This window comes from Chiloscyllium plagiosum, unplaced genomic scaffold, assembly GCF_037043375.1.
Source record: "Chiloscyllium plagiosum isolate Xiang-an unplaced genomic scaffold, Cpla_swu_hap1 HiC_scaffold_27, whole genome shotgun sequence".
Classification (NCBI taxonomy): Eukaryota; Metazoa; Chordata; class Chondrichthyes; order Orectolobiformes; family Hemiscylliidae; genus Chiloscyllium; species Chiloscyllium plagiosum.
Window position 1 is genome coordinate 80,132,770 of NW_028270165.1, and position 26,389 is coordinate 80,159,158.

Below are 26,389 nucleotides of genomic sequence, written 5' to 3' on the forward strand. Positions count from 1 at the left end.
TTAAGCAATAAAGTAATAAAAGAGAAAAAGGGGTGAACCGGAGAAGGGGGAGGGCAGAACAACATCATTCACCACATGAGTTAACTCTTACAATTTATCTAAGAGAGTCCAAAAATTCCTTGGCGTTCTCCGGCGATCCGAAGTTATACATTGACCCTTCGTGGCTAAAACGTAGCGTCGCTGGGTAGCGCAGGGAGTACTGAATGTTTAAATCCCTTAAACGCCCTCCTCTTTTGGACCAGAGCTGGGGAAAAGTCCTGAAACAGCATAATCTTGGATCCTTTGTAAATCATGGCTTGGGGATCTTTCCCAAGATTTCTGGAAGCTTCCAGGAGCATCTGCTTCTCATAACAGCACTGCAGCCGGAACAGGACCGAGTGGGGGCGCTGGTCCAAGCCGGGCCTGTGTATTGCAAACCGGTGGGCCTATTCTACCCTGACCTGGCCTGATCCAGCCTCCAGATTCAATAACTGTGGAAGCCACTGTTCCAGAAACATTGTAAGCTGGCCTTCCTCTTCCCCTTCGGGAAGGCCCAGCAAACGAATATTTTTTCGACGACCTCGATTTGAGGTTGGTGATGTGATCTTCCAAGGCCCGGATTCGCTGTTCGAGAGTCCAGACCCGACCCATGGCTGATTCTGCAGCAGCCTCGGAAGTCGCGGCCTTTAGCTCCGCCCCTCCGACTCGATGTTCGATTCTTTCAATATCTCGGTCATGCTTCTGCAGCGCGACCGAGAGCGACTCCCACCTGCTCCTGGACTCTTCTATGAAGGTGTCGATCTTCTCGTCAAGCTTAGAAATCACTGCAACAAGGCTCACCACCATAGTTAAGTCCCCTGGGGCAGCTGCAGACGCCTCTGCTGCAGCTGGGGAGGGGTTCCTGCGTGCTGCAAGCTGCGGGCATTCTTTCCTTTAGTCATTTTAATGGGGCACTAAACTGCTCAAGTTTGGTGCAAAATAACTAGTGTATTTAAATAAAAGCTATTGAAGTGATTTTGAAGTAGTGGAGGCAGGCAACCCACTTTGCCTGAGTCTTGGGCAGAACACTACAGACTCCAGACTTGCTGGGTCGCCGCCATCTTGGATCTCCCCCGCCCAGATGCACCTTAAATGAATCTACTGTCCCTGCCTCTACTTCTCCTGACAATGCATTCCAGACATCTATCACCCTCTGAGTAAAGTACTTCCTGTGTGCATCTCCAACATGATGTCCCAACTCCTGTACTCAGCATGTGAACAATGAATTCTGGTTTGGTGGTGCTGGAAGAGCACAGCAGTTCAGGCAGCATCCAAGGAGCAGTAAAATCGACGTTTCGGGCAAAAGCTCTTCATCAGGAATAAAGGCAGAGAGCCTGAAGCATGGAGAGATAAGCTAGAGGAGGGTGGGGGTGGGGAGAAAGTAGCATAGAGTACAGTAGGTGAGTGGGGGAGGGGATGAAGCTGATAGGTCGGGGGCGGGGGGAGGGTGGAGTGGATAGGTGGAAAAGAAGATAGGCAGGTAGGACAAGTCATGGAGACAGTGCTGAGCTGGAAGTTTGGAACTCGGGTGAGGTGGGGGAAGGGGAAATGAGGAAACTGTTGAAGTCCACATTGATGCCCTGGGGTTGAAGTGTTCCGAAGCAGAAGATGAGGCATTCTTCCTCCAGGCGTCTGGTCGTGAGGAAGCGGCGGTGAAAGAGGCCCAGGACCTCCATGTCCTCGGCAGAGTGGGAGGGGGAGTTGAAATGTTGAGCCATGGGGCAGTGTGGTTGATTGGTACGGGTGTCCCGGAGATGTTCCCTAAAGCACTCTGCTAGGAGGCGTCCAGTCTCCCTAATGTAGAGGAGACTGCATCGGGAGCAACGGACACAATAAATGATATTAGTGGATGTGCAGGTAAAACTTTGATGGATGTGGAAGGCTCCTTTAGGGCCTTGAATGGAGGTGAGGGAGGTGGTGTGGGCACAGGTTTTGCAGTTCCTGCGGTGGCAGGAGAAGGTGTCAGGATGGGAGGGTGGGTTGGAGGGGGCGCGTGGACCTGACCAGGCAGTCACGGAGGGAACGATCTTTGGAGAAGGCCGAAAGGGGTGGGGAGGGAAATATATCCCTGGTGGTGGGGTCTTTTTGGAGGTGGCGGAAATGTCGGCGGATGATTTGGTTTATGTAAAGGTTGGTAGGATGGAAGGTGAGCACCGGGGTGTTCTGTCCTTGTTACGGTTGGAGGGGTAGTGGCGGAGGCGCGGGATGTGGACGAGATGCGTTGGAGGGCATCTTTAACCACGTGGGAAGGGAAATTGCGGTCTCTAAAGAAGGAGGCCATCTGGTGTGTTCTGTGGTGGAACTGGTCCTCCTGGGAGCAGATACGGCGGAGGCGGAGGAATTGGGAATAAGGGATGGCATTTTTGCAAGAGGTAGGTTTTACCTATGTGAACAATGAAGGCAAGTGTGCGGAACACCTTCTTCACCACCGTCTACCAGTGATGGAACTTTCAAGAACAATGAACCCAAACACCCCCGGGTCTCTGTTCTACAACACGACCCAGGCCCTAACATTACCTGTACAAGTCTTGCCCTCCTTTATTCTAGTAAAATTCAACCCCTCACTTACATCCATACCTCTCTCATACACACGCTCTCTCAGACATACACATACACCACCCTCTCAACACACTCACCCTCTCGCAGGCTCATTCTCCATCACAATCACACTTTATCAAGCATGCACACATGCAAATACACACTCACTGATGCACAGTCTTATACACAAACTCACATACAAAGGCACTTTGACCAAAACATCGATTTTCCTGCTCCTCGGATGCTGCCTGACTTGCTGTGCTTTTCCAGCACCACTCTAATCTAGACTATTCCATAGATTCACAACCCTGTGGGAAAAGCACTTCCTCATCTGTCTGAAAGCTCCTCCCTCTAAACTTAAGGCCTAGTCTCTCACACCAGCAGAAATTACCAGACAGGGTAGGGCTTCATCCCCACAATGCAATGACATTGGGAAGATGTTTCCATTGGTCGGAGAGACTAGGACCAGAGGACACAGCTTTAAAAATAAAAGGAAGACCTTTAGGAACAGAGATAAGCGATGTCACCTTTTCTGCCGACAGCGAGGAGCATGGACAAGGTGTTGGGTGACACCAGCGAGCAGGTGCGCGGAACAGACACAATATGCTGTGGCGATGCTGGTGTTATTGACAGATTTTAAGTATTCAAATGCCAAGAGGAGAACTAAAGGGTAGAGCCACAGTTCTTTTTCCCCATGTGGCTCTTATAACTATTGCATTTTCTCTGGCTGCTCAACTTTTTTTTAAATGTCTTTTCATCAGTGTAGGGGTGAGGTTCACAACTAGAGGGCATAGGTTTAGGTTTAGGGTGAGAGCAGAAAGATATTAAAGGTACCTGAGGGGCAACTTTTCCATGCAGAGGGTGGTGCATGTATGGAATGAACTGCCGGAAGAAGTAGTGGAAGCCGGTATAATTACAGCATTTAAAACACATCTAGATGGGTATATGAATAGGAAGGGATTAGAGGGATATGAGCAAAGTGCTGGCAAATGGGACTAGATTAATTTTAGGATATCTGGTTGGCATGGACAGGTTGGACCGAATGGGTCTGTTTCCGTGCTGTACATCTCTGTGACTCTAAATAATAAAGTCTACTTCTCCAAATAACAAACTATATCCATGTTAACAAGGCTTAGTGCACCACATGCTTTACTAACCATTCGCAGAGACCCCTCCTCATCTAAATCTACTAGACCACCAGGCCTATATATATTTACAAACAAGGGAAAAAAAATCGCAGAGTGGAGAACAAATAAGCAGCCCCCCCTCCCTACTCCCCGGAGATAATATTAAGCAATAAAGTCATAAAAGAGAAAAAAGAGTGAACAGGAGAAGGGGGAGGGCAGAACAACATCATTCACCACACAAGTTAACTCTTACAATTTATCTAAGAGAGTCCAAAAATTCCTTGGCCTTCTCCAGCAATCCAAAGTTATACACGGACACTTCGTGGCTAAAACGTAGTGCTGCTGGGTAGCACTGAATGTTTAAAACCCTTAAACGCCCTCCTCTTTTGGACCAGAGCTGGGGGAAAGTCCTGAAACAGCATAATCTTGGATCCTTTGTAAATCATGGCTTGGGGATCTTTCCCAAGATTTCTGGAAGCTTCCAGGAGCATCGGCTTCTCCTAAAAGCACTGCAGCCAGAACAGGACCGGGTGGGGGCGCTGTCCAAGCCAGGCCTGTGTATTGCAACCCGGTGGGCCCATTCTACCCTGACCTGGCCTGATCCAGCGTCCAGATTCAATAACTGCGGAAGCCACTGCTCCAGAAACATTGTAAGCTGGCCTTCCTCTTCCCATTCGGGAATGCCCAGCAAACGAATATTTTCTCGACGACCTCGATTTTTGAGGTTGTTGATGTGATCTTCCAAGGCCCGGATTCACTGTTCGAGAGTCCAGACCTGATCCATTGCTGATTCTGCAGCAGCCTCGGAGATCGAGACCTTTAGCTCCGCCCCTCCGACTCGATGTTCGATTCTTTCAATATCTCGGTCATGCTTCTGCAGCGCGACCGCGAGCGACTCCCACCTGCTCCTGGACTCTATGAAGGTGGCGATCTTCTCTTCAAGCTTAGAAATCACTGCACCAAGGCTCACCACCATAGTTAAGACCCCTGGGGCAGTTGCGGACGCCTCTGCTGCAGCTGGGGTGGGGTTCCTATGTGCTGCGAGCTGTGGGCATTCTTTAGTAATTTTAAGGGGGCACTAAATTGCTCAAGTTTGGTGCAAAATAACTAGCTGTATTTAAATAAAAGCTATTTAAATGATTTGGCAGGTATGATGGAGGCAGGCAGCCCACTTTGCCTGAGTCTTGGGCAGAGCACTACAGACTCAGACTTGCTGGGTCGCCGCCATCTTCGATCTTCCCCGCCCAGATGCACCTTAAATGAATCTACCGTCCCTGCCTCTACTTCTGCTGTCAAAGCATTCCAGACATCTATCACCCTCTGAGTAAAGTACTTTCTGTGTGTGCATCTCCAATATGATGTCCCAACTCCTGTACTCAGCATGTGAACAATGAAGGCAAGTGTGCGAAACACCTTCTTCACCCCCGTCTACCAGTGATGGAACTTTCAAGAACAATGAACCCGAACACCCCCTGGTCTCTGTTCTGCAACACGACCCAGGTCCTGACATTACCTGTACAAGTCCTGCCCTCCTTTATTTTAGTAAAATGCAACCCCTCACTTATATCCATACCTCTCTCATACACACGCTCTCTCTCAGACATACACATACACCATCCTCTCAACACACACATTCTCCATCACAATCACACTTTATCAAGCATGCACACATGCAAATACACACTCACTGATGCACAGTCTTATACACAAACTCACATACAAACACACTTTCCTGATGAAAGGCTTTTCCCCCGAAACATTGATTTTCCTGCTCCTCGGATGCTGCCTGACTTGCTGCAACACCACACTCTCGAACCTAAACTCATTACCCTTTAGTTCTGGGCTCCCCCATCCAAAGGAAAATACCATGTCTAGTTAGCCTATCCATGTCCCTCATGATGATATAAAAGCATATAAGGTCACTCCTCAGACTCTGGCAAGCTACGGAAAACAGTCCCAGCCTGTCCTTATGTCTCTCCTCACCCAGGTAACCAAGACACATACCTGAGGTCGCAAAGTCTGCTCCCTCCCTGGATTCACTCCAGTTGCTACAAGTGAGCCTGCTCCGCAATCATTAAGATCATGGCTGATCTATCCATCGTCTCATCTCCTCCTCCCTGCACTGTCACAAGGAACCCCTTAATTCCCCTACCAGGCAAAAACCCACCTAACTGTGTCTTGAATATACTTAATGAAGCTGCCTCTATTGCTTCCTTGGCCAGAGAGTATTCCATAGATTTTGATGAAGGCCTTTTGCCCAAAACATCGATTTTCCTGCTCCTCGGATGCTGCCTGACTTGCTGTGCTTTTCCAGCACCACTCTAATCTAGACTATTCCATAGATTCATGACCCTCTGGGAAAAGCAGTTCCTCCTCATCTGTCTGAAAGCTCCTCCCTCTAACCTTGAGGCCTAGTCTCACCCACCAGCAAAAATTACCAGGCAGGATAGGGCTTCATCCCCACAGTGCAATGACATTGGGAAGATGTTTCCATTGGTAGGAGAGACTAGGACCAGAGGGCATAGCTTTAAGAATAAAAGGAAGACCTTTAGGAACAGAGATAAGCGATGTCACCCTTTCTGCCAACAGCGAGGAGCATGGACAATGTGTTAGTGACACCAGCGAGCAGGTGCACTGCTGTTCACACCGAGGAGCAGACACAATATGCTCTGTGGCGATGCTGGTGTTATAGACAGATGTTAAGTGTTCAAATGCCAATAGGAGAAATAAAGGGTAGAGCCACAGTTCTTTTTCCCCATGTGGCTCAACATTTTATAGCTTTTGCATTTTGTCTGGCTGCTCAACTATTTTTTAAATGTCTTTTCGTCAGTGTAGGGGTGAGGTTCACAACTAGAGGGCATAGGTTTAGGGTGAAGTAGAAAGATAGTAAAGGTACCTAAGGGGCAACTTTTCCATGCAGAGGGTGGTGCATGTATAGAATGAACTGCCAAAGGAAGTAGTGGAGGCCGGTATAATTACAGCATTTAAAACATATCTGAATGGGTATATGAACAGGAAGGGATTAGAAGGATATGAGCCAAGTGCTGGCAAATGGGACTAGATTAATTTAGGATATCCGGTTGGCATGGACAGGTTGGACCGATTGGGTCTGTTTCCGTGCTGTACATCTCTGTGACTCTACTTTTCCAAATAACAAACTATATCCATGTAAACAAGGTTAGTGCACCACATCCTTTACTAACCATTCTCAACAGGTCCTTTCCCTTCAATGACTGAGGAACATATACATGCTGGTGCATAGTGTCCTTGACTGGACGGGACGGGACGGGACGCGAGTGAAGGAGATTATGCACCAGAATGCTCACCGGCTCCTGCCTGCTGTACAGCCGGCCGGTGTGGCCGTGACACAGCAGCTGCGCCAGGAAGGCGGCGGTGCCCAGTGACGGGTGTCTGCCCCGGGCCGCACGGCGCCATTTTCCTAACGGCCGCCTCCCGCCGCTTCCCCGCTCGAGCGACTTCTCCTCCCAACCGCCTTCGCCCCCGCGTGACGTCTGCACGGGGGGATGGGCAGGGCCGGGGGAGCCTCACCGTCACCAAGCAACAGCTACCTCGCGCTACAACTGCTCATTCACAAAAACAAACTCTCCTGTCTCGCTCTGCAGCTGCAGGGGGGACACTGCCACGTTTCCAGGAGCCCTGTCCACATTGGGAAAGCTCACGGCTTTAAACCGATATTCCTACATCTAACGGAACGGCGTCATATCTAAAGTGAGCAATCTGCATTTTAAAGGGACATGGACATTTTAACTGGTATTTCTGCAAATAAAGAGATGTAAATATTTCAAAGGGATGTGGACACACTCAAAGGGATATCTTAATATGTAAAGTGACGCAGTTATATCTAAATGAATCTACATTTCGAAGAGACATTGCCCTATTTATAAGCAGAAATATCCCTTTAAGAGACAATAGGTGTGAATTCTGTCCGTGTCCGAATGTTGAGTCAGACTGACATTTTTCTTAGAAAAGCTGTGCATTTAAATTACATTTTTGAGAAGGTAAGTTATAGATTTGCGTGTAGGTTAAGGAGAATTGGCCGTGCTAAGTTACCCATAGTGACCAGGGATGTACAGGTTAGGGTGGATTGGCCATGGGAAATACGGAGTAAGGGTTTGGGTATGGGTGGGATACTGTTCAGAGGGACAGAGTGAAATAGATGGGCTGAATGGCCTTGCCTGCATTTGGCCCATATCCCTCTAAACCTTTCTATTCAGAGACCCATCCAAATGCTGTTTAAATGTTGTAAATGTACCTGCACCTACCACATCCTCAGCAAGTTCACTCCACATGCAACTCACTCTCTTTCAAAATCCCCTCCGGTTCCTTTTAAATCTCTCTCCTTACATTTTAAAAAAATGCCCCCCCTAGTTTTGAGCTCCCCGACGCTAAGCAAGAGCATTTGCTATTCATGTTACCTCCACTCCTCATGATTTTATCAATCTCAATGAGGTCACTCCCCAACCTCCTGTGCTCCAGTGAATAAAGTCCCAGACTCTCCTTACAAACTCAAACCCTGCAGTCCTTACAACATCATGGTAAATCTTTATTAAACCCTCTCTAATAGTATTCTTCCAATTACAGGGCCACCAGAACTGTACTGAGTACTCTGAAAGTGGCCTCACCAACATCTTGTACAACCTCAACATGATGTCCTAACCCCTATACTCAATGGTGTGAACAATGAAGGCAATGTTGTGAAATGCCACCTTAACCACCCTGTCTAGCAGTGATGCAACTTCCAAAGAACTATGTACCTGAACACCTCCCGCCCATGTCTGTCTGTTCTATAACACGACTCATGGCCCGACCATTAACTGTACAACCCCTTGCTTTTATTAAGCCTCTCTCTCCCACACACATACTCTACCTCTCAGACAGACAGACACACACCCCTCAACACTCTGTCACACTCACAGCCTCATACTCCATCACACTCTCACTTTCCCAAACATATACATACACACACTTCTGCACACTCTCACACACAAACTCACATGCACACACACACTACTCTTTGGGATGAAATTGTATTGGCAGAATTATATTTGCAGATAGATTCAATTTTGTTCAAAAAGCACACAATCTGCAGGCAGTCAATGCATGTAATATTTTACAAATTCTGACTTTGGAAACAGAACCAGTCTGATTCAAGATTGGAATACTGACAGACTCAAATCTCACACCTTTAATGCATTGACTGCGGAGATGTCTTTTTTTTATAAAACCTTAAGTCATCTCAAGAACATTGTTACATATTAATGAACCAAAGCCCGCACCCATTCTAAGAGATGAAGACTATCTAAGTTTGTTCAATATTTTCTATCAGTTGCATGACACTGATGTTTTGATATAAGTTCTGTGTCTTATGATGCTGTTCCATGAGGCTTATGTGTCGATGAGGCAAGATGGTACAGATGAGGCGATAGAGAATTACAGATCACCGGGGAAGGATTTAAAGAGAGAGTTAAGAAGAGAAAAGAGAGGGCACGAGCAGTCTTTAGCAAAGCTTTCTATAGGTATGTGAGGAATAAAAGGATGATTAGGGTAGGAATAGAGCCAAAGACAGAAGTGGGAAGTTGAGTGTGGAGATTGTAGAGATCGGAGAGGTGCTAAATGAACATTTCTCATCAGTGTTCACTCTGGAAAAGAATGAGGTACGAGATATTAGACTCGAAAGGATCGAGGTTAGTTACACACAGGTGTTATCAATTCGAGAAGGAGTGAAAGTAGACAAGTCCCCTGGACTGGATGGGATTTATCCGAGGATTCTCTGGGAAGCTGGGAAGGAGATAGCAGAGCCTTTGGCTTTGATATTTGAGTCATCGTTATCTACGGGTTTAGTACCCGAGGACTGGAGGATTGCAAATATTATACCCTTGTTCAAGTAGGGCAGCAGAGATGACCCAGGTAATTATAGACCAGTGAGCCTTACATCTATTGTAGAAAAGATTTTGGAAAGGATTATAAGAGAAGATTTAAAATCATCTAGTAAGCAACAATTTGATTTCAGATAGTCAACATGGTTTCGTCGAGAGTAGGTTGCGTTTCACAAACCTCATTGAGTTCTTTGAGAAGGTGACCAAGCATGTAGATGAGGGTAGGGCAGTTGATGTGGTATACTTGGACTTCAGTAAAGCCTTTGATAAGGTTCCACATGGTAGGCTGATGGAGAAAATGCAGAGGCATGAAATTGAGGGTGATTTAGCAGTTTGGATTAGAAACTGGAAGAAGGCAGCGAGTGGTGGTTGATGGAAAATATTCAGTCTGGAGTCCGGTTACTAGTTTCAGGACCGCTGTTTGTCATTTTTATAACTGACTTAGACACAGGCATAGGTGGACGGATTAGTAAATTTGCAGACGACACTAAAGTCGGTGGAGTCCTGGACAGTTTGAAAGAATGTTACAGGTTGCAGGGGGAAATTTGGATAAACTGCAGAATTGGGCCGAGAGGTGGCAAATGGAGTTCAATGCAGCAAAATGCGAGGTGATGCACTTTGGGAAGAATAACAGGATGGCAGAGTACTTGGTAAAGATTCTTGGTAGTGTGGATGTGCAGAGGGATCTTGGAGTCCATGTGCGAAGATCCCTGAAAGTTGCCACCCAGGTGGATAGTGCTGTTAAGAAGGCATACGGTGTGTTAGGTTTCATTGGTAGAGGGATTGAGTTCCGGAACCGCAATATCATGCTGCAACTATACAAAATGCTGATGCGGCCACCCTTGGAATATTGTGTACAGTTCTGGTCACCCAATTACAGAAAGGATGTGGAAGCATTGGAAAAGCAGAGGAGATTTACCAGGATGTTGCCTGGTCTGGAGGGAAGGTCTTATGACGAAAGGCTGAGAGACTTGGGCCATTTCTCATTGGAAAGAAGGCGGCTAAGGGGGGGATTTGATAGGGACATACAAGATGATCAGAGGATTAGATAGGGTAGACAGAGAAAGACTTTTTCCGAGGATGATCACGTCAGCGTGTACGGGGGGGCATAACTACAAATTGAGGGGTGACAGCTTTAAGACAGATGTCAGAGACAAGTTCTTTACACGGAGAGTGGTAAGGGAGGGGAATGCCCTACCTGCTAAGGTAGTCAACTCAGCCACATTAGGGAGATTTAAACAATCCTTACATAAGTGCATGGATGATTTTGGGACAGTGTTGGGGAACGAGCTGAGAATAGTTCGCAGGTCGACGCAACATCGAGGGCCGAAGGGCCTGTTCTGCGCTGGATTGTTCTATGTTCTAAACTTAGTGCAGGAGGCTGAAAAAAATGAGCAGCTTTAAAACAAAAACCTCTTGGAGCTCAAAGCTTTCAATGAGAGTCTGAGCCCGGTGGTAAGTTCAGGTAACCTTTATTGCAACCCAACTTTGTTACAGCTTGAGATCCCCCCAGCAAAAAGGCAGAGAAAAAGTAGTTTTTGAACAGCTCAAGGTGAAAGTGCACACACCACACCTCCCCTCCTCCCCCCACACCACACTTCCCCTCCTACTCACCCACCACCCCGCCCCCACCCCACCACCACACTGTCTTTGCTATTGGCCAGCACCAAGTTGTCCCTTTGTAATTGGATCCTTGGTAAAGCCGTAACCCGGAGGAAGTATTGCCTCACTCAGCAATTTCAACCCATACCCTGTATCCAAGTAAGTTTCTCCCCGCTCATTTGCCAGGAAGGGGCAGTGTAGAGTCAACCAGACTGCTGTGGGTCTGGAGTCACGTGTAGGCCAGACCGGGTAAAGGATGCAGCTGGAACGACTGAGTGAATCCTTTCCCACAATGGCGGTTCCCTTCCCTAACAAGGGAGAGAGTGAATCAGATGGGGGCTTTCTCCCCCGCACCACCCCCCCCCCCCTGAAACGGTCTCATCGTTAGATTCCGAACTCCACATTTCTGACTAAATACCAATTCTGCCATCTGTCGTGGCGGGATTCGAACCCGGGAGTCCCCAGAATTGGGTTGATGTGCCAATATTGATTGGACTTCGGCTGTCACTCCTTCAATCCCCCTGCGATGGCACGTGAACTCGCTGGTGCTTCCGCAGGTTGGAGGAGTAGGTGAAGCCCTTCCCGCACTGAGAGCAGGTGAACGGCCTCTCCCCGGTGTGGACCCGCTGGTGGGTCAGCAGGGTGGAGGCCTGGGTAAAGGCCTTCCCACACTCGGGGCAGCTGAAGGGCCTCTCCCCGGTGTGGACCCGCTGGTGGGTCTGGAGGTTGGAGGAGAAGGTGAAGCCCTTCCCGCACTGAGGGCAGGTGAACGGTCTCTCCCCTGTGTGGACATGCTGGTGGGTCAGCAGGTTGGAGGAAGTGCTGAAGGCTTTCCCACACTCGGTGCAGCTGAAGTTCCTCTCCCCCGTGTGGACACGCTGGTGCCTCAGCAGTGTGGAGACCTGGGTAAAGGCCTTCCCGCACTCTGGGCAGCTAAAGGGCCTCTCCCCTGTGTGGATCTGCTGGTGCCTCATCAGGGAGAAGACATGGGTAAAGGCCTTCCCGCACTCTGGGCAGCTGAACGGCCTCTCCCCCGTGTGGACCCGCTGGTGAGTCTGGAGGATGGAGGAGCAGGTGAAGCCCTTCCCACACTCGAGGCAGCTGAAGGGCCTCTCCCCTGTATGGACATGCTGGTGGCTCTGCAGGGTGGAGGAGCAAGTGAAGCCCTTCCCGCATTGAGAGCAGATGAACGGCCTCTCCTCCATGTGGACACGCTGGTGGGTCTGGAGGTTGGAGGAGCAAGTGAAGCCCTTCCCACACTCGGGGCAGCTGAAGGGCCTCTCGCCCATGTGGACCCGCCAGTGGCTCTGCAGGTTTGAGGAGCAGGTGAAGCCCTTCCCGCACTGAGAGCAGGTGAACGGCCTCTCCCCCGTGTGGACACGCTGGTGGGTCAGCAGGTTGGAGGAAGTGCTGAAGGCCTTCCCGCACTCGGGGCAGCTGAAGGGCCTCTCGCCCGTGTGGACCCGTTGGTGGATCTGCAGGTTGGAGGAGCAAGTGAAGCCCTTCTCGCACTGAGAGCAGGTGAACGGCCTCTCCCCCGTGTGGACATGCTGGTGGGTCAGCAGGGTGGAGGAAGTGCTGAAGGCCTTCCCGCACTCGAGACAGCTGAAGGGCCTCTCCCCAGTGTGGACCCGCTGGTGGCTCCGCAGGTTGGAGGAGCAGGTGAACCCCTTCCCGCACTGAGAGCAGGTGAACGGCCTCTCCCCCAAGTGGACGCGCTGGTGGGTCAGCAGGTTGGAGGAATTGCTGAAGGCCTTCCCGCAGTCGGAGCAGCTGAAGGGCCTTTCCCCCGTGTGGACACGCTGGTGCCTCAGCAGGGTGGAGGCCTGGGTAAAGCCCTTCCCGCACTCTGGACAGCTGAATGGCCTCTCCCCCGTGTGGACACGCTGGTGGGTCAGCAGGGTGGAGGCCTGGGTAAAGGCCTTCCCGCACTCTGGGCAGCTGAAGGGCCTCACCCCCGTGTGGTCCTGCTGGTGGGCCAACAGGTGGGAGGAATGTCTGAAGACCTTCCCGTAGTTGGTGCAGGGGAATGGCCTCTCCCCGGTGTGACTGCGCCGATGGGTCTCCAGGGCAGACGGGACACAGAAGCCTTTCCCACAGTCACCACACTTCCATGGTTTCTCCACAGGGCGGGATTCCTCAGGTTTCTCCATGGCTACAGCTTCAGCTGCACACAAACACGTGTAGAGCTCCTCCCTGCCGTGAAATCCCCTTTCAGGCTCCACAAACAGTGTGCTGCAACAGTGGGGTCTCTCGTCCCGTCCCACTGATGCTGAAAATGTCCTCAAACAGGAACCAAAAAGCGTTGATCTCTCTCACAGAAATCACAGTCAAAACTTGTTGCGGTCCCGATGGATCGTGTGACTGTCAGACATTGACATCAAAGTGAGGACTGCAGACACTGGACAGTCAGTCGAAAAAAGTGGCGTTGGAAAAGCACAGCAGGTCAGGCAGCATCCGAGGAGCAGGAGAGTCAATGTTTCAGGCATAAGCCCCTCATCCGTTAATTTTGAAACTTCAGTCTTCAGATTTTCAAATACTCTGCAAAAAGAGATTACAAAAGTCATCACTATCAGAGCAGGGTAGAAATTCAGAACAAGCAATTCTACTTTCTGTGGAATATTCTTTTGTTGTTCCACAAAATTGAAAGCACCATCCCACTCTCTCTCCCCCTCTGTTCTCACTCCGCTCTAACTAATTCTCCTGAAGGTGCTGATTCAGGATCTTACAGGGGCAGAAAAAGCAAAAACATCAAGACTGACATCTCTCTGAATTTTGGATACCTCCACCTGAAAGTTAATATCTTTCACAACACTGGGATCCTGCTGAGAGTGAGCAGGTCTGATTTTGGGAAACAAAAAAAAAGTGTCAATTCAGGGTGAACCTGCAATGCAGCTTCTTGAGGAAGGACCAGACACAAAATGGTTAATGACCCCGAGAAGGTGGGAGCAAAATGAGACATCAAGGCATTAACACCGACACACTTCAGTCAAATTCTTCTCCTGCTTCCCAGTCAGGGCAAAACATGCTATGAAAGTCCAGCCTTCACAACCACACTTCTGCTTTCACTGAATACAATTAGAGTCACACAGCACGGAAACAGACCCTTTGGCCCAACCTGCCCAGATATCCTAAATTAATCTAGTCAGGTTTGCCATCACTTGGCCCCTATATGGGCCGGGTGCTGGCAACTGGGACTAAATTGGATTGGCTATCTTGTCAGCAAGGACGAGTTGGACCGAAGGGTCTGTTTCTGTGCTGTACGTCTCTATGACTCCAGTTTACCATCACTTGTCCTCGACCCATCTGAACCCTTCATATTCAGATGCCCATCCAGAAGCCTATTAACTTGTCATCGTACCAGCACCCACCACTTCCTCTGGCAGCTCATGCCATCGCTCAAGTGACTCCACATTGAAAGCATCTGGTCTGGTGCACCAGATGACATCAGGATAATCTCAGATCATTCCAGATCGCATCGATACTCAGTCAGTGGCTTTCCCGATCAGGATGTTGTACGTGATCAAACAGGTTAGTGGGTAGGCGATCCCCCACCTCAAGTATCTCTACAAGAACTCTCTTGCTGGAGGGTCCCTTGGAGACACTTCAACTGGACTTCATTGAGTTGGAGAAATGAGTTGAGTTGCTAGAAATATATGTTTTGCTTATTGTTGGTGTCTTTTCGAAGTGGATTGAAGCCTACCCTCCTCCTAACGCTACTGCTGAGACTGTGGTGAAGATTTTGTTTAAGGAAATAATTCCCCGCTTCAGTATACCTGCGTGCATTGGCTCGGTCAATGGACCACACTTTGTAGGTAATATTAACGGAGAACTCTGTTCCCAGCTTTGTATTTGTCGGCAACTGCATGGTGCTTATCATCCTCAGGCGGCCGGCCTTGTTGAATGTTTTAACCAGACTCAAGACTAATCTTGCCAAATTAATGGCAGAGTCTGGCCTCTCCTGGTTATGCTAATCCCTGTGGCCTTATTCCAGATGCGATTCATGTCTGCGGGCAAGACGCGACTGTCTCCAGCTGAGTGTCTCTCTGGTCACCGCCTCCGTACCCCTTGGAACGATTCGGCTCCCTTCTCAGTCCACTTCCACCACATGACCAAAGCAATGATTGGTTATGTTCTTGCTCTAACTAGTGTTATGCGTGCCTTTCACTCCGAGGAGCGTGCGGCCTACAGCGATGTACCCTCCCTTTCAGCCTCGTCACGGGTAGAGCCTGGTTCGTTGGTGCTCGTCATGAACTGGACTGGCAAAGGTCTCCAACCTCGTTGGGATGGCCCCTTCCAGGTTTTACTTCCCACCCATACAGCGGTCACAGTCGCTGGGCGCTCAGCTTGGGTCCAACTGCACCACTGTAAATTGATTGACCGCACCAATCAAAAGGGGGGAAGAGGAGGAGAGAATCCTGGAATCTCAACAAAAGGAGTGGACCCTGTCCAGTTGGGTTTTTGAATCTTGCTGTTGTTCTAATGTTAATCTTATTACAGATACTTGAACAGAAAGACCAGATGGTCCATCTGGACAGTAGAAATCAGTGGGAGTTACCATGTCGTTACCATGTTTTTTTGATTTTACCTGCAGACGCAAGCCTAGTGAGGATAAAAAATGATCAACCCCGTTATTATGGTAAATATTTTAAGGACGCCGAGGTACACCATCCCTTTTTGCAGGACGGGCCAACTCGAGAAAAGGGAAGCCTGATAAGGGAAACTCCTCAATCCACAAACAACTTATTTATACAGGCCCACAGAACGCTCTTCACCCCAGAGACAGTAGTATGTTACTCCTCTCTATTGGGAGATGACTTACTTGGAGAAGAAAGTGAGGTCTGCAGATGCTGGAGATCAAAGTTGAAACTTTATTGCTGGAACAGCACAGCAGGTCAGGCAGCATCCAGGGAACAGGAGATTCGACTTGCCCCATCCCCAGTCCCCGATTCCATTCTATTCGTCAGACTTCCTACTGCCGACCCTGCGAAGAGAAATATCACTTTCCAATACCTCCGGTCTGTGTATACAAACAGCTGGTGTAACACTGGCTGGGGTACAGCAGGCCTTATGCGGCCCATGGACCTGGAAAGGAACCCTTCCCATGCGCATTTATAGGCCTTTTCTGTTTTCAGAATCTGATACTGTCACCAAGACCATGTACAATAGAGCTAAGGGAGAGCCCAATGGGAACAGCATTCTGAGGACCATTGTCTCCCATACAGTGCAAGTGCTTGAGTCACTTGGCCCATTTTTTTTACAGAGCTCAAGCGACTCCTCTTGCAAAACGTCGACCCTTTACTCCTGTAGACCTGTGCAGACCCCCTGCTGTAACATTTCAGGAACCTATTTTGGCAAACTCTCCCTAATATACACCAAACCAGACTATTATTTCTTCAGCTAAGGTAAAGCTACCAATTTCCTCATCCTGGATGGCAAAGATGTCCCTCATAAGGTCACTATCGGAGCCCTTGTTCCCACAGCAGTACCTTGTCCTGGCCAGTGGACAAGTCGATAGAACTTCCATCTGAGGAGGATGCAGCGGTCGCTCTCAGCCAACCTTGCTCCAATTGGAAGGATCCCAAGGGACTGGGTGACAATACAGGACACCCGATAGACTGGGGAATCCAGAGTACCCTGAGGTTGGAAGGGTCAGCAGGGGTGACAAGTCAACGGAACCGCAATTCCCTCTTTTGCGGCCTGACCATTCAAGGAAATAAGACTAAAGAGGCTCTGGAACAGAGTAAACCGGGATTATCAGACCTGTGTCTTTACTCTATGCAGAATCGGTATGCCTTAGACTATATACTTGACCGGGAGGGTGAGGTCTGCACCATTGTCCAAGATAAATGCACTATGGGCATTCCCAATCTCACTGGCAATATTAACTAAGATACAAGAAGAGATCCAGAATGACTGAAGGGACCAGTTGGGGAAACTGCAGATCGGGCTGATGGTACTATTGGCTTATCAATTTAGCGATGTCTGTTTGTCGGTATTGGTATTGTTAGGTGTTTAATTGCTAGGCTAATGAGGTCCCTTAGTGATATAGATTTGCCCCAGAAGATGCTCCTTTTGCGATCCGATGGCTCACCCACACGTGTCGATGGCGATGATAAATATGACCAGATGAGCTGCGAAGATGGTGGTGCCGCTCTGCAGGATGTTGATGGCTGGACCACCTTTGAAGGGCATTCGTTTGGACTAGCCTTCTCTTTCAGTGATCGCGGTGCAATCAAAGGGAGGAATGAGGGTGTGGGCATCTGGGTGAGAAAGTCTATAGCCTTAAAACTTGTCTTTAAACATTCAGACTAAAATGTAATGCTGAATTATTGAATACATTTACTGCACTAGAAAATAAACAGGCCGGAAGGCTCAGAAAGAGGAGAGAACTTAAAGATAGGGACACCTGGGCTCACCAAGCGATAACAGGATGCTGTGAGGCAATTAAGAACATTTGCCTCAGCATCGGTGAATCTGTGTGAACAGGACACCAAGTGATAACATTCACAGCCGTTCCCTTGTGAAATGAATGATAGTCTTTGAATCTGACCCTGAAACAAAACTCGGTGCTATCCATAACTTTGTAATTAATGGTTGGATCTTGTCCATTATAATGCATTCTTACTACCCCTTGCAAGCGGGGCATTCACAAAATAAATCTTTGCTGTCTTGAGAGTTCAAAAGGACACGAGAGAGAGAGAGAGACCATTTTATTGCTGAGGCTGTTGAATCCCGTAGAGAATTAACTCTTAGTGCTTATCTACTATGGATTGAATTGAATTGCATTTTGGGACTTTATGATGAGAGGTTTTTATTCCAGGCTTCCAAAGAGTATGATCTCCAGGACAAACCAAGAGAGGGGCTTTACAGGTCTGAGTTCTCAAAGGATTCCCTGGGCCACCTCAAATCTCCACTTTAACATGGGAGGTAGGACAAAATGGCTTCTGCTTGGCTAACTCGGTGGGACTGAGTCAGGCAGATACTCACGACTCAGAACAAACAAGAAACCACAGACTAACGTCAATCCAGTGAAAAAAACTGCAAATGCAGAAGTAACAAATGTGAACCTAACCATCAATCGCAGAAGTAACGGTTTAATCCTAACCACCAGACAGGACAAATACGATTCCAAAAACAAGTTGTCTACAAGAAATTATGATAGATTAGATTATATTCCCTACAGTTTGGAAATAGGCCCTTCGGCCCAACCAGTCCACACTGACCCTCCGAAGAGTAACCCAGCCAGAACCATTTTCCCTCTGACTAATGTACCTAACACTATGGGCAATTTAGCATGGCCAATCCACCTGACCTGCACATCTTTGTGACTCTGGGAGGAAACTGGAGCGCCCGGAGGAAACCCACGCAGACACGGGGAGAATGTGCAAACTCCACACAGACGGTCACCCAAGGCTGGAATCGAACCTGGGACCCTGGGGCTGTGAGGCAGCAGTGCTAACCATTGAGCTGCCGTGCCGCCCTCGGCTAAGTCAAAACTGCACGAGGACCTTGCGGGATCTGATTGGTTGTTACTATGTGATCATGCTCAATGTCTGACTCTAAACAATGTACATAAGTTCTATCCAAACTCTGTAAAAGTCAGCAGATTCTTCTGGCACTCTAGGAGTACTCATCGGTGGCCCAGTGGTTAGCACTGCTGCCTCACAGCACCAAGGTCCCAGGTTTGATTCCAGCCTCGGGGGGCTGGCTTGTGGAGTTTGCACATTCTCCCCATGTCTGCATGGGTTTCCTCCAGGTACTCTGGTTTCCTCCCACAATCCAAAGATGTACAGTTTGGTGAAGTGGCCATGCTAAACTGCCCATAATGTTAGGTGCATTAGTCAGAGGGAGGTGTGTCTGGGTGGGCTACTCTTCAGAGGATCGGTGTGGACTGGTTGGGCCGAAGGGCCTGTTTCCACACTGTTGGGAATCTAATCTAATCCTTCTGGGCTGATCAGAATCTACCGACCCAGCCATATCAAAGAATAAACTATTGCTTGTGTGATTGACAAAGAGTCATTTCCAGGTGTGTTTATTGACCAATCCCAGAAATCTGAAGATCCGGACAGCAGTCCAGATCAGAACAACCAGATAGGAAATGGTTAATGTCCCCAGGATGTGGGGAGCAAAATAAGACACCAAGGCGTTAACACCAACACCAGGGAGAAACTGAACATACAGGCGTGACAAACATTTGTGGCAAGCCAGAATCACAGATGTACAGCACAGAAACAATCCCTTCAGTCCATGCTGACCAGATATCCTAAATCAATCCAGTCCCATTTGCCAGCACTTGGCCCATGTCCCTCTAAATGCTTCCCAACATATACCCATCCAGATACCTTTTAAAGGTTGTAATTGTACCAGCAGCCACCACTTCCTCTGGCAGCTCATTCTTTACACACACCACCCTCTGTATATAGGAGTTGCCCCTTATGCTTCTTTTAAATCTCACCCTAAACCTATGAGCAATACCAGATCAAAGATCTTGTCTATTTACCCTCGCCATGCCCCACATTATTTTATACAAGGTTGTAGGGTCACCCCTGTGGGATATAGGTAAAGCAGTGTTATTTCTGCAACCATAATTGCTTCTGCAAGATAAATCAACTAACGCCAGTGTATAATTGTTTCAGCCAAGAGTGGAGTTAACAAGAATGAAAACTATGTGAAGGAAATACATAATTGCTTTTGTATTAGCTAAAGTGTGCATACATGAAATGTGCCTGCAAACAATAGTAGATGTTACAGACAAACAGATAAGGTGCTTTGAGGGGAGGGGGTTTAGGGTTAAGCTAGATATGCTCGTACAAACGGTTATAAGCACCTGTTTCCTGCTTCTGCAAAAACAAAAAAAAACACAATCAAGGAGGTCCGAAGGCTCAGTGTCGGCGAAAAATGGGAGGAAATGTTGCTTTCGCAAACACGGAAGCAGGTGGCAGTGAAAGAGGATATACGCCAAACACTTTGTTCACGCACAAGGCCGGATAAGGCAAGAAATAGACAAGAGTAATGGGCGCCACCGGGAAAGAATGGAGGGACAAACCGATCTTTTGAGGGTCAGCTTGGAACATTGGGGGAGGAGGGGAGGAATGTGACTGAGGGAAAGAAGCTGAATGTGCTGGAGCCAAAGTGGAGGAAGAACAGAGGATGCAAAACCGGCTTGAAGCTGCAATGAGGAATATTGCATGTGCTGTACTTGTACCTGTTGCAGTTACTGGTGGGAATCGGATGCATTTTAAACATCAAAACAGAAAAGATATCCAGCCCTTCCCATTCCCCCTTCCCAATCTCTATCCTTCCGTCCCTCCTCACCCGAGTAACTAAGACACATACGTGAGTTTCCGGAGGCTGCTCCCTCCCTCCATTCACTCCAGTTGCTACAAGTGACCAAATTCCCCTCCTCCCATCTCAGCCTCCCTCCCAGGATGAAGAGTTGCCCAGAGGGCGGGACATTCACTTTGAAACTGACAGGGCCATTTCCGCGTTGTGACGTCACAAAGGAACTAGGGGCGGGCCGAGGAAAAGTGACGGTTGAGGGGGCGGGGCATGACCCACATCGGGACGACGCACTGCGCATGCGCTACGCCTGCAGCAGACGAGAACGAGAAAACACTTTCCAAAAAAACCCCTTCCTTCAGAGAATTCCCACAGTGTGGAAGCAGGCCACTCGGCCTCACCGAACCTCCCAAGGGTCACCCACCCACACCGAATCCCCTACATTTAACCCTGAATCATGCACCTTACCTGCAGAATTTGGCGTGACCAATCCACCCGAACCTGCACATCCCAGAGCACTATGGGTAATTTAGCATGGCCAATCCATCATAACCTGCACATCCCTGGGTACTATGGATAATTTAGCATGACCAATCCACCCTAACATGCACATCCCAGGGCACTATGGATAATTTAGCATGACCAATCCACCCTAACATGCACATCCCAGGGCACTATGGATAATTTAGCATGACCAATCCACCCTAACATGCACATCCCAGGGCACTATGGATAATTTAGCATGACCAATCCACCCTAACATGCACATCCCAGGGCACTATGGATAATTTAGCATGACCAATCCACCCTAACATTCACATCCCAGGGCACTATGGATAATTTAGCATGACCAATCCACCCTAACATGCACATCCCTGGGCACTATGGATAATTTAGCATGGCCAATCCACCCTAACCTGCACATCCCTGGGCACTATGGATAATTTAGCATGACCAATCCACTCTAACCTGCACATCCCTGGGTACAATGGGTAATTTAGCATGACCAATGCACCCTAACATTCACATCTCAGGGCACTATGGGTAATTTAGCATGACCAATCCAACCTAACATGCACATCCCTGGGCACTATGGGTAATTTAGCATTGCCAATCCACCCTAACCTGCACATCCCTGGGCACTATAGGTAATTTAGCATGGCCAATCCACCCTAACCTGCACATCTCTGGGCACTATGGGTAATTTAGCATGGCCAATCCACCCTAACCTGCACATCCCTGGGCACTATAGGTAATTTAGCATGGCCAATCCACCCTAACCTGCACATCCCAGGGCACTATGGGTAATTTAGCATGGCCAATCCACCCTAACCTGCACATCCCTGGGCACTATGGGTAATATAGCATAGCCAATCCACTTTAGATTAGAGTGGTACTGGAAAAGCACAGCAGTTCAGGCAGCATCCGAGGAGCAGGAAAATCGACGTTTCGCACAAAAGCCCTTCATCAGGAATAGAGGCAGATTGCCTGTAGGGTGGTGAGATAAATTAGAGTGAGAGTGAGAGGGGGAGGGGGAGGGGGAGGGGGAGGGGGAGGGGGAGGGGGAGGGGATTGAGAGAGATAAATTTCAGGTTGTCAGTTGTATGTTGATTTTAAATAATATAAAGGGTCTTTTAAGAAATAGTTTTAAGCTAAGAAATTACTTGTTGCTGACCACAAAAAAAAGGGCAGCAGGGGCATTTCGCAATAAGTTCATAGTTTGTAGGTCCGCGTTTTGGACTATCAAGATAGTAAAGGATGATCTCAGAAGTCAGACGGTTAGATAAGATAAGAGGAACTGGACAAAATAACTGGAAGGCTGTAACGAACAAGGACAGCCAAATAAGGCAGATTTAAAGAAAAACAAGCGAGGTAATTAATAAGTATGATAGGCTCAGGCTTGGGTGCAGGAATTACCAAATGAAGAAATAATGGGCGCAAGTAATAACCAAATAAAGGGATAGAATGAAATAGACACTTATGATAGGTTTATTGCTCAGTGTAGGGATGTTGAGAGACCCCTCAGAAAAGTATAAAAAACTCTGTATTTTACTGTCGGGTGTGTCTCTCTTCATACAGCCACCCATCTTGCAAGATGTTCGAATAAATGTGCTGCTCCAGAACTCTTTGACTCGGACTGAAAATTATTGATTAAGTGGGTTTCGTTTCTCACAGCACTATGGGTAATTTAGCATGGCCAATCCACCACAACCTGCACATCCCTGGGCACTATGGGTAATTTAACATGGCCAATCCACTTTAGATTAGAGTGGTGCTGGAAAAGCACAGCAGTTCAGGCAGCATCCGAGGAGCAGGAAAATCAATGTTTCGGGCAAAAGCCCTTCATCAGGAATAGAGCCTGCAGGGTGGAGAGATAAATGAGAGGAGGGTGAGGGTGAGAGTGAGGGTGAGGGTGAGGGTGGGGGTGAGGGTGAGGGTGAGGGTGAGGGTGGGGGTGAGGGTGGGGGTGAGGGTGGGGGTGAGGGTGGGGGTGAGGGTGGGGGTGAGGGTGGGGGTGGGGGTGAGGAGAAAGTAGCATAGAGTACAATAGGTGAATGGGGGTGGGTTTGGAGGGGAGGTCAGGGAGGAGGGTGGGGGAAGGTAGCAAAGAGTACAATGGGTGAATGGGGGTGGGAATGAAGGTGATAGGTCAGACAGGAGGGTGAAGTGGCCTGTTCGGATCTGAACTCTGCTGGTTTAAAGGTGGTCCGGAATCCGTGTAGGATGAGTTGCTTACGGAGGCAGGCACTGAGGAAGCAAATGTGGCTGTGGTAGCGAGTCTGTTTCAGGACATGGTTGAAGAGCTGCAGGGCAGAGGAAATGACCTGGGAGTTGCAGTGGGAGAGGGATTCCTTGAGATTCTTGTAGAGAGAGGAGGAAAACTTCTTCAAGGCAGGCATCCTTGCAAGAGGATTCATAGTAGGGTTAAAATCAACTCGGTAAAAACAAGGACTGCAGATGATGGAACCCAGATTCTAGAATCACACAACTCCAGGTTGTAGTCCAACAGGCTTCTTTGGAAGCAGTAACATTTGGAGTGCTGCCTCTTCATCAGGTGGTTGTGGAGGATAAGATCCTAAGACACAATTTAGAGCAAAACATTCCAGTGTCCTGCCACTGAAATGGTATATTGATCAAACCTGGATTGTTAAGTCTTCCACCTTTTCAAATAGGTTGCAGGTCTCATTACAATGTAAATCCCTGAATTTCTTGTTGTCACCTTCTCGAGATAACAAGGTTTTATAGCAAAAGCTCACATCTCAGCTCAGACAATGCATTAAAGGTGTGAGGTCAGAGTCTGCCTGTATCCCAATCTTGAGTCAGACTGGTTCTGTTTCCAAAGTTGAATTTACAAACTATTACATGTATTGACTGCCTGCAGATTTTTCCTTAAAAAAATGCACATAGAATGTATCTGCAAATAAACATCCCCCCCACACACACACACACATGCACAAGTTTGTTGGGTGAATTTGTACTTGCAGAATTATGTCTTACTTTGCTCAAAAACTGCATGAATCCATGTAAGATTCTGTAAGTCAATTTAACCATTGTGGCACAGACAGTCTCACACAGGGGAACTCACACCTTCAATACATTATTTGGGCTGACGCGACACCAATTGGTAAAGTTCACTTGAGGATTTAACTATTTTAAAAGGTTTTGTGATTTACATTTGAAAGAACTGAAACTATCATGGTCATTCGAACAGATGAGAGACTTAACAAACAATCCAGGTCTTTTTCAATGTATAGTTTCAGTTACATCACACTATAAACTGTTGCTATAAATTCTGTGTCTTACAATTTTATATTCCACAATCCCCTGATGAAGGAGCTGCACTCCGAAAGCTACTGCTTCCAATTAAACTTGTTGGACAGAATTCCTCAAGTAGGGCACCATAAGAATCCTGGGAGACTGCTATTTCTTGTTTACTTCGTAATGAACAAACATTAAGCACGATCCCCTATTTATTTCTAATTATGTTTCATTTTTCTTGTTTTATTCCCTGCGATGATGTGGGAGAATTGTTAGATTTGGGTCAGCCATTTTGTCACATATTAAAGCCTGGAAACCATTTTGAATCTCAGCTTAGAGCCTGCTTGCTAAAGCTTGTGTTTCCCAGGCTCAGCGGAGACGGTTGGCCTTGCAGCTGTACTGCTTCCCGATAAACAAATTCTTTCCTGACATGGGGCTTTATTTCCATCCCCCACAGTTGGCGAGTCAGGCAGGAGATACCCGGGTCCTGCCAGGTCACCGGCCGATATCCTTTGAGAGATGAAATATAGAGGGTGGTTGCTGCTTTTGTTGTGTCCAAAATAAAGGGGAAAGCTGGCCAGGGACAAAAATGCTGTTAGAAATGTTGATACAATTCTCCCTACTCAGCCACAAGATACGAGTGAGAGAACTCAACAGGGTCCTAGTGTCCTGACGTAATGTTGCTGAGAGCACTTGTGCTTTACAAAGTTAGTAATAATGAATTTGCTTACCCCAGGGTTACGAGAGGTGAAACCCTATTTGATAAGCCCTGGACCCACACTGAGGTCCGTGGCATGCTTCAAGATGCCCTCGATGTGTTTGAGTGCCCAACATTAGTTTTAATTGGCGAGTAGAAATCTGAAGTATAATTGCTCGCTTCAGGACATCCAGACTTGAATGAATTTGGCATACAGGACACATTGGGCAACTATTAACTGAGACATGTAGAAAGTTGACGAGTGTTACAGAGAGAGAGGCGCGCAGGCAGACAGAGAGAGAGAGATGTGTGCAGGCAGAGGGGGAATAAGTGGGCAGAGAGAGAGAGGGACGCAGGCAGGCAGAGAGAGAGAAAGAGAGAGGGGGGCGCAGGCAGGCAGAGAGAGAAAGAGAGAGAGGGGCGCAGGCAGGCAGAGAGAGGGGCGCAGGCAGGAAGAGAGAGAGAGAGGGGCGCAGGCAGAGAAAGTAAGAGAGGTGCAGGCAGGCAGAGAGTGAGAGAGATGCAGGCAGGCAGAGAGTGAGAGAGGTGCAGGCAGGCAGAGAGTGAGAGAGGTGCAGGCAGGCAGAGAGTGAGAGAGGTGCAGGCAGGCAGAGAGTGAGAGAGGTGCAGGCAGAGAGAGAGAGAGACAGGGGCGCAGGCAGGCAGAGAGAGAGGGGGGGGCGCAGTTAGCGGGAGAGAGGTGCAGGCAGGCAGAGAGAGAGAGGCGCAGGCAGGCAGAGAGAGAGAGGCGCAGGCAGGCAGAGAGAGAGGCGCAGGCAGGCAGAGAGAGAGAGGCGCAGGCAGGCAGAGAGAGAGGCGCAGGCAGGCAAATAGAGAGAGAGAGCCGCAGGCAGGCAGGCAAATAGAGAGAGAGAGAGAAAAAAGAGAGAGAAAAAAAAGAGAGAGCGAGAGCCGCAGGCAGGCAGGCAGAGGGAGTGTGTTTGTTAACCACCTCCTTGCCTGGTCGGCCTTTTTCCCTGTCTACAACTTGCTTTTATAGAATCACCTCGCGTACATTGTTATGAATATTGTCGAATAAGAGTAGATGTATTTAGTAGATGAATCAAAACCATCCCAATGACTGAAACAGCTGACACTCTAATGTTGGACAAGTGGGAAATATTTGCATCAGTTAACCAAAACTCTTTAGAGTTTACATTCATGGGTACGCCAAGCCTCAGCATTAGGACCGGGACATATTGGAGCTGAGATGGACAGGCCCGTTCCTCGTCCTGCTGGTTCCCGGTCAGCAGTCAGGGTCAAGGGGAGGCCGCATGGACACACACAACACAATGCAAACGAGCGCCACCTCCTGGAGGAACACCAGAAGACCCCGTCAGAGACACATCTTCAGCCTTCATCCGTCAATGGCTCGGCCTGATCATTCTGCCTTTCACTGCACTATTCCTTATCTTTCTTTCACTAACTATGTTTGATTGGGCCTGATAACCTCCAGTAAACAGGAATTA

General features: G+C 48.3%; 1 protein-coding gene across 1 annotated transcript in view; it reads right to left on the reverse strand.

The window, feature by feature from the left end:
* LOC148144657 (uncharacterized) overlaps positions 1-26,389 on the reverse strand; it is a 101,354-nt gene that overhangs the window by 51,651 nt on the left and 23,314 nt on the right. The window contains exons 3-5 of the mRNA XM_087975430.1: positions 16,005-16,166; positions 11,700-13,723; positions 4,459-4,739 (exon numbers count right to left, since the gene is read on the reverse strand). Of these exons, the coding sequence (XP_087831556.1) occupies positions 4,459-4,739; positions 11,700-13,335 (1,917 nt within the window). The 5' untranslated portion in view covers positions 13,336-13,723; positions 16,005-16,166. The remainder of the gene's footprint in view (positions 1-4,458; positions 4,740-11,699; positions 13,724-16,004; positions 16,167-26,389) is intronic.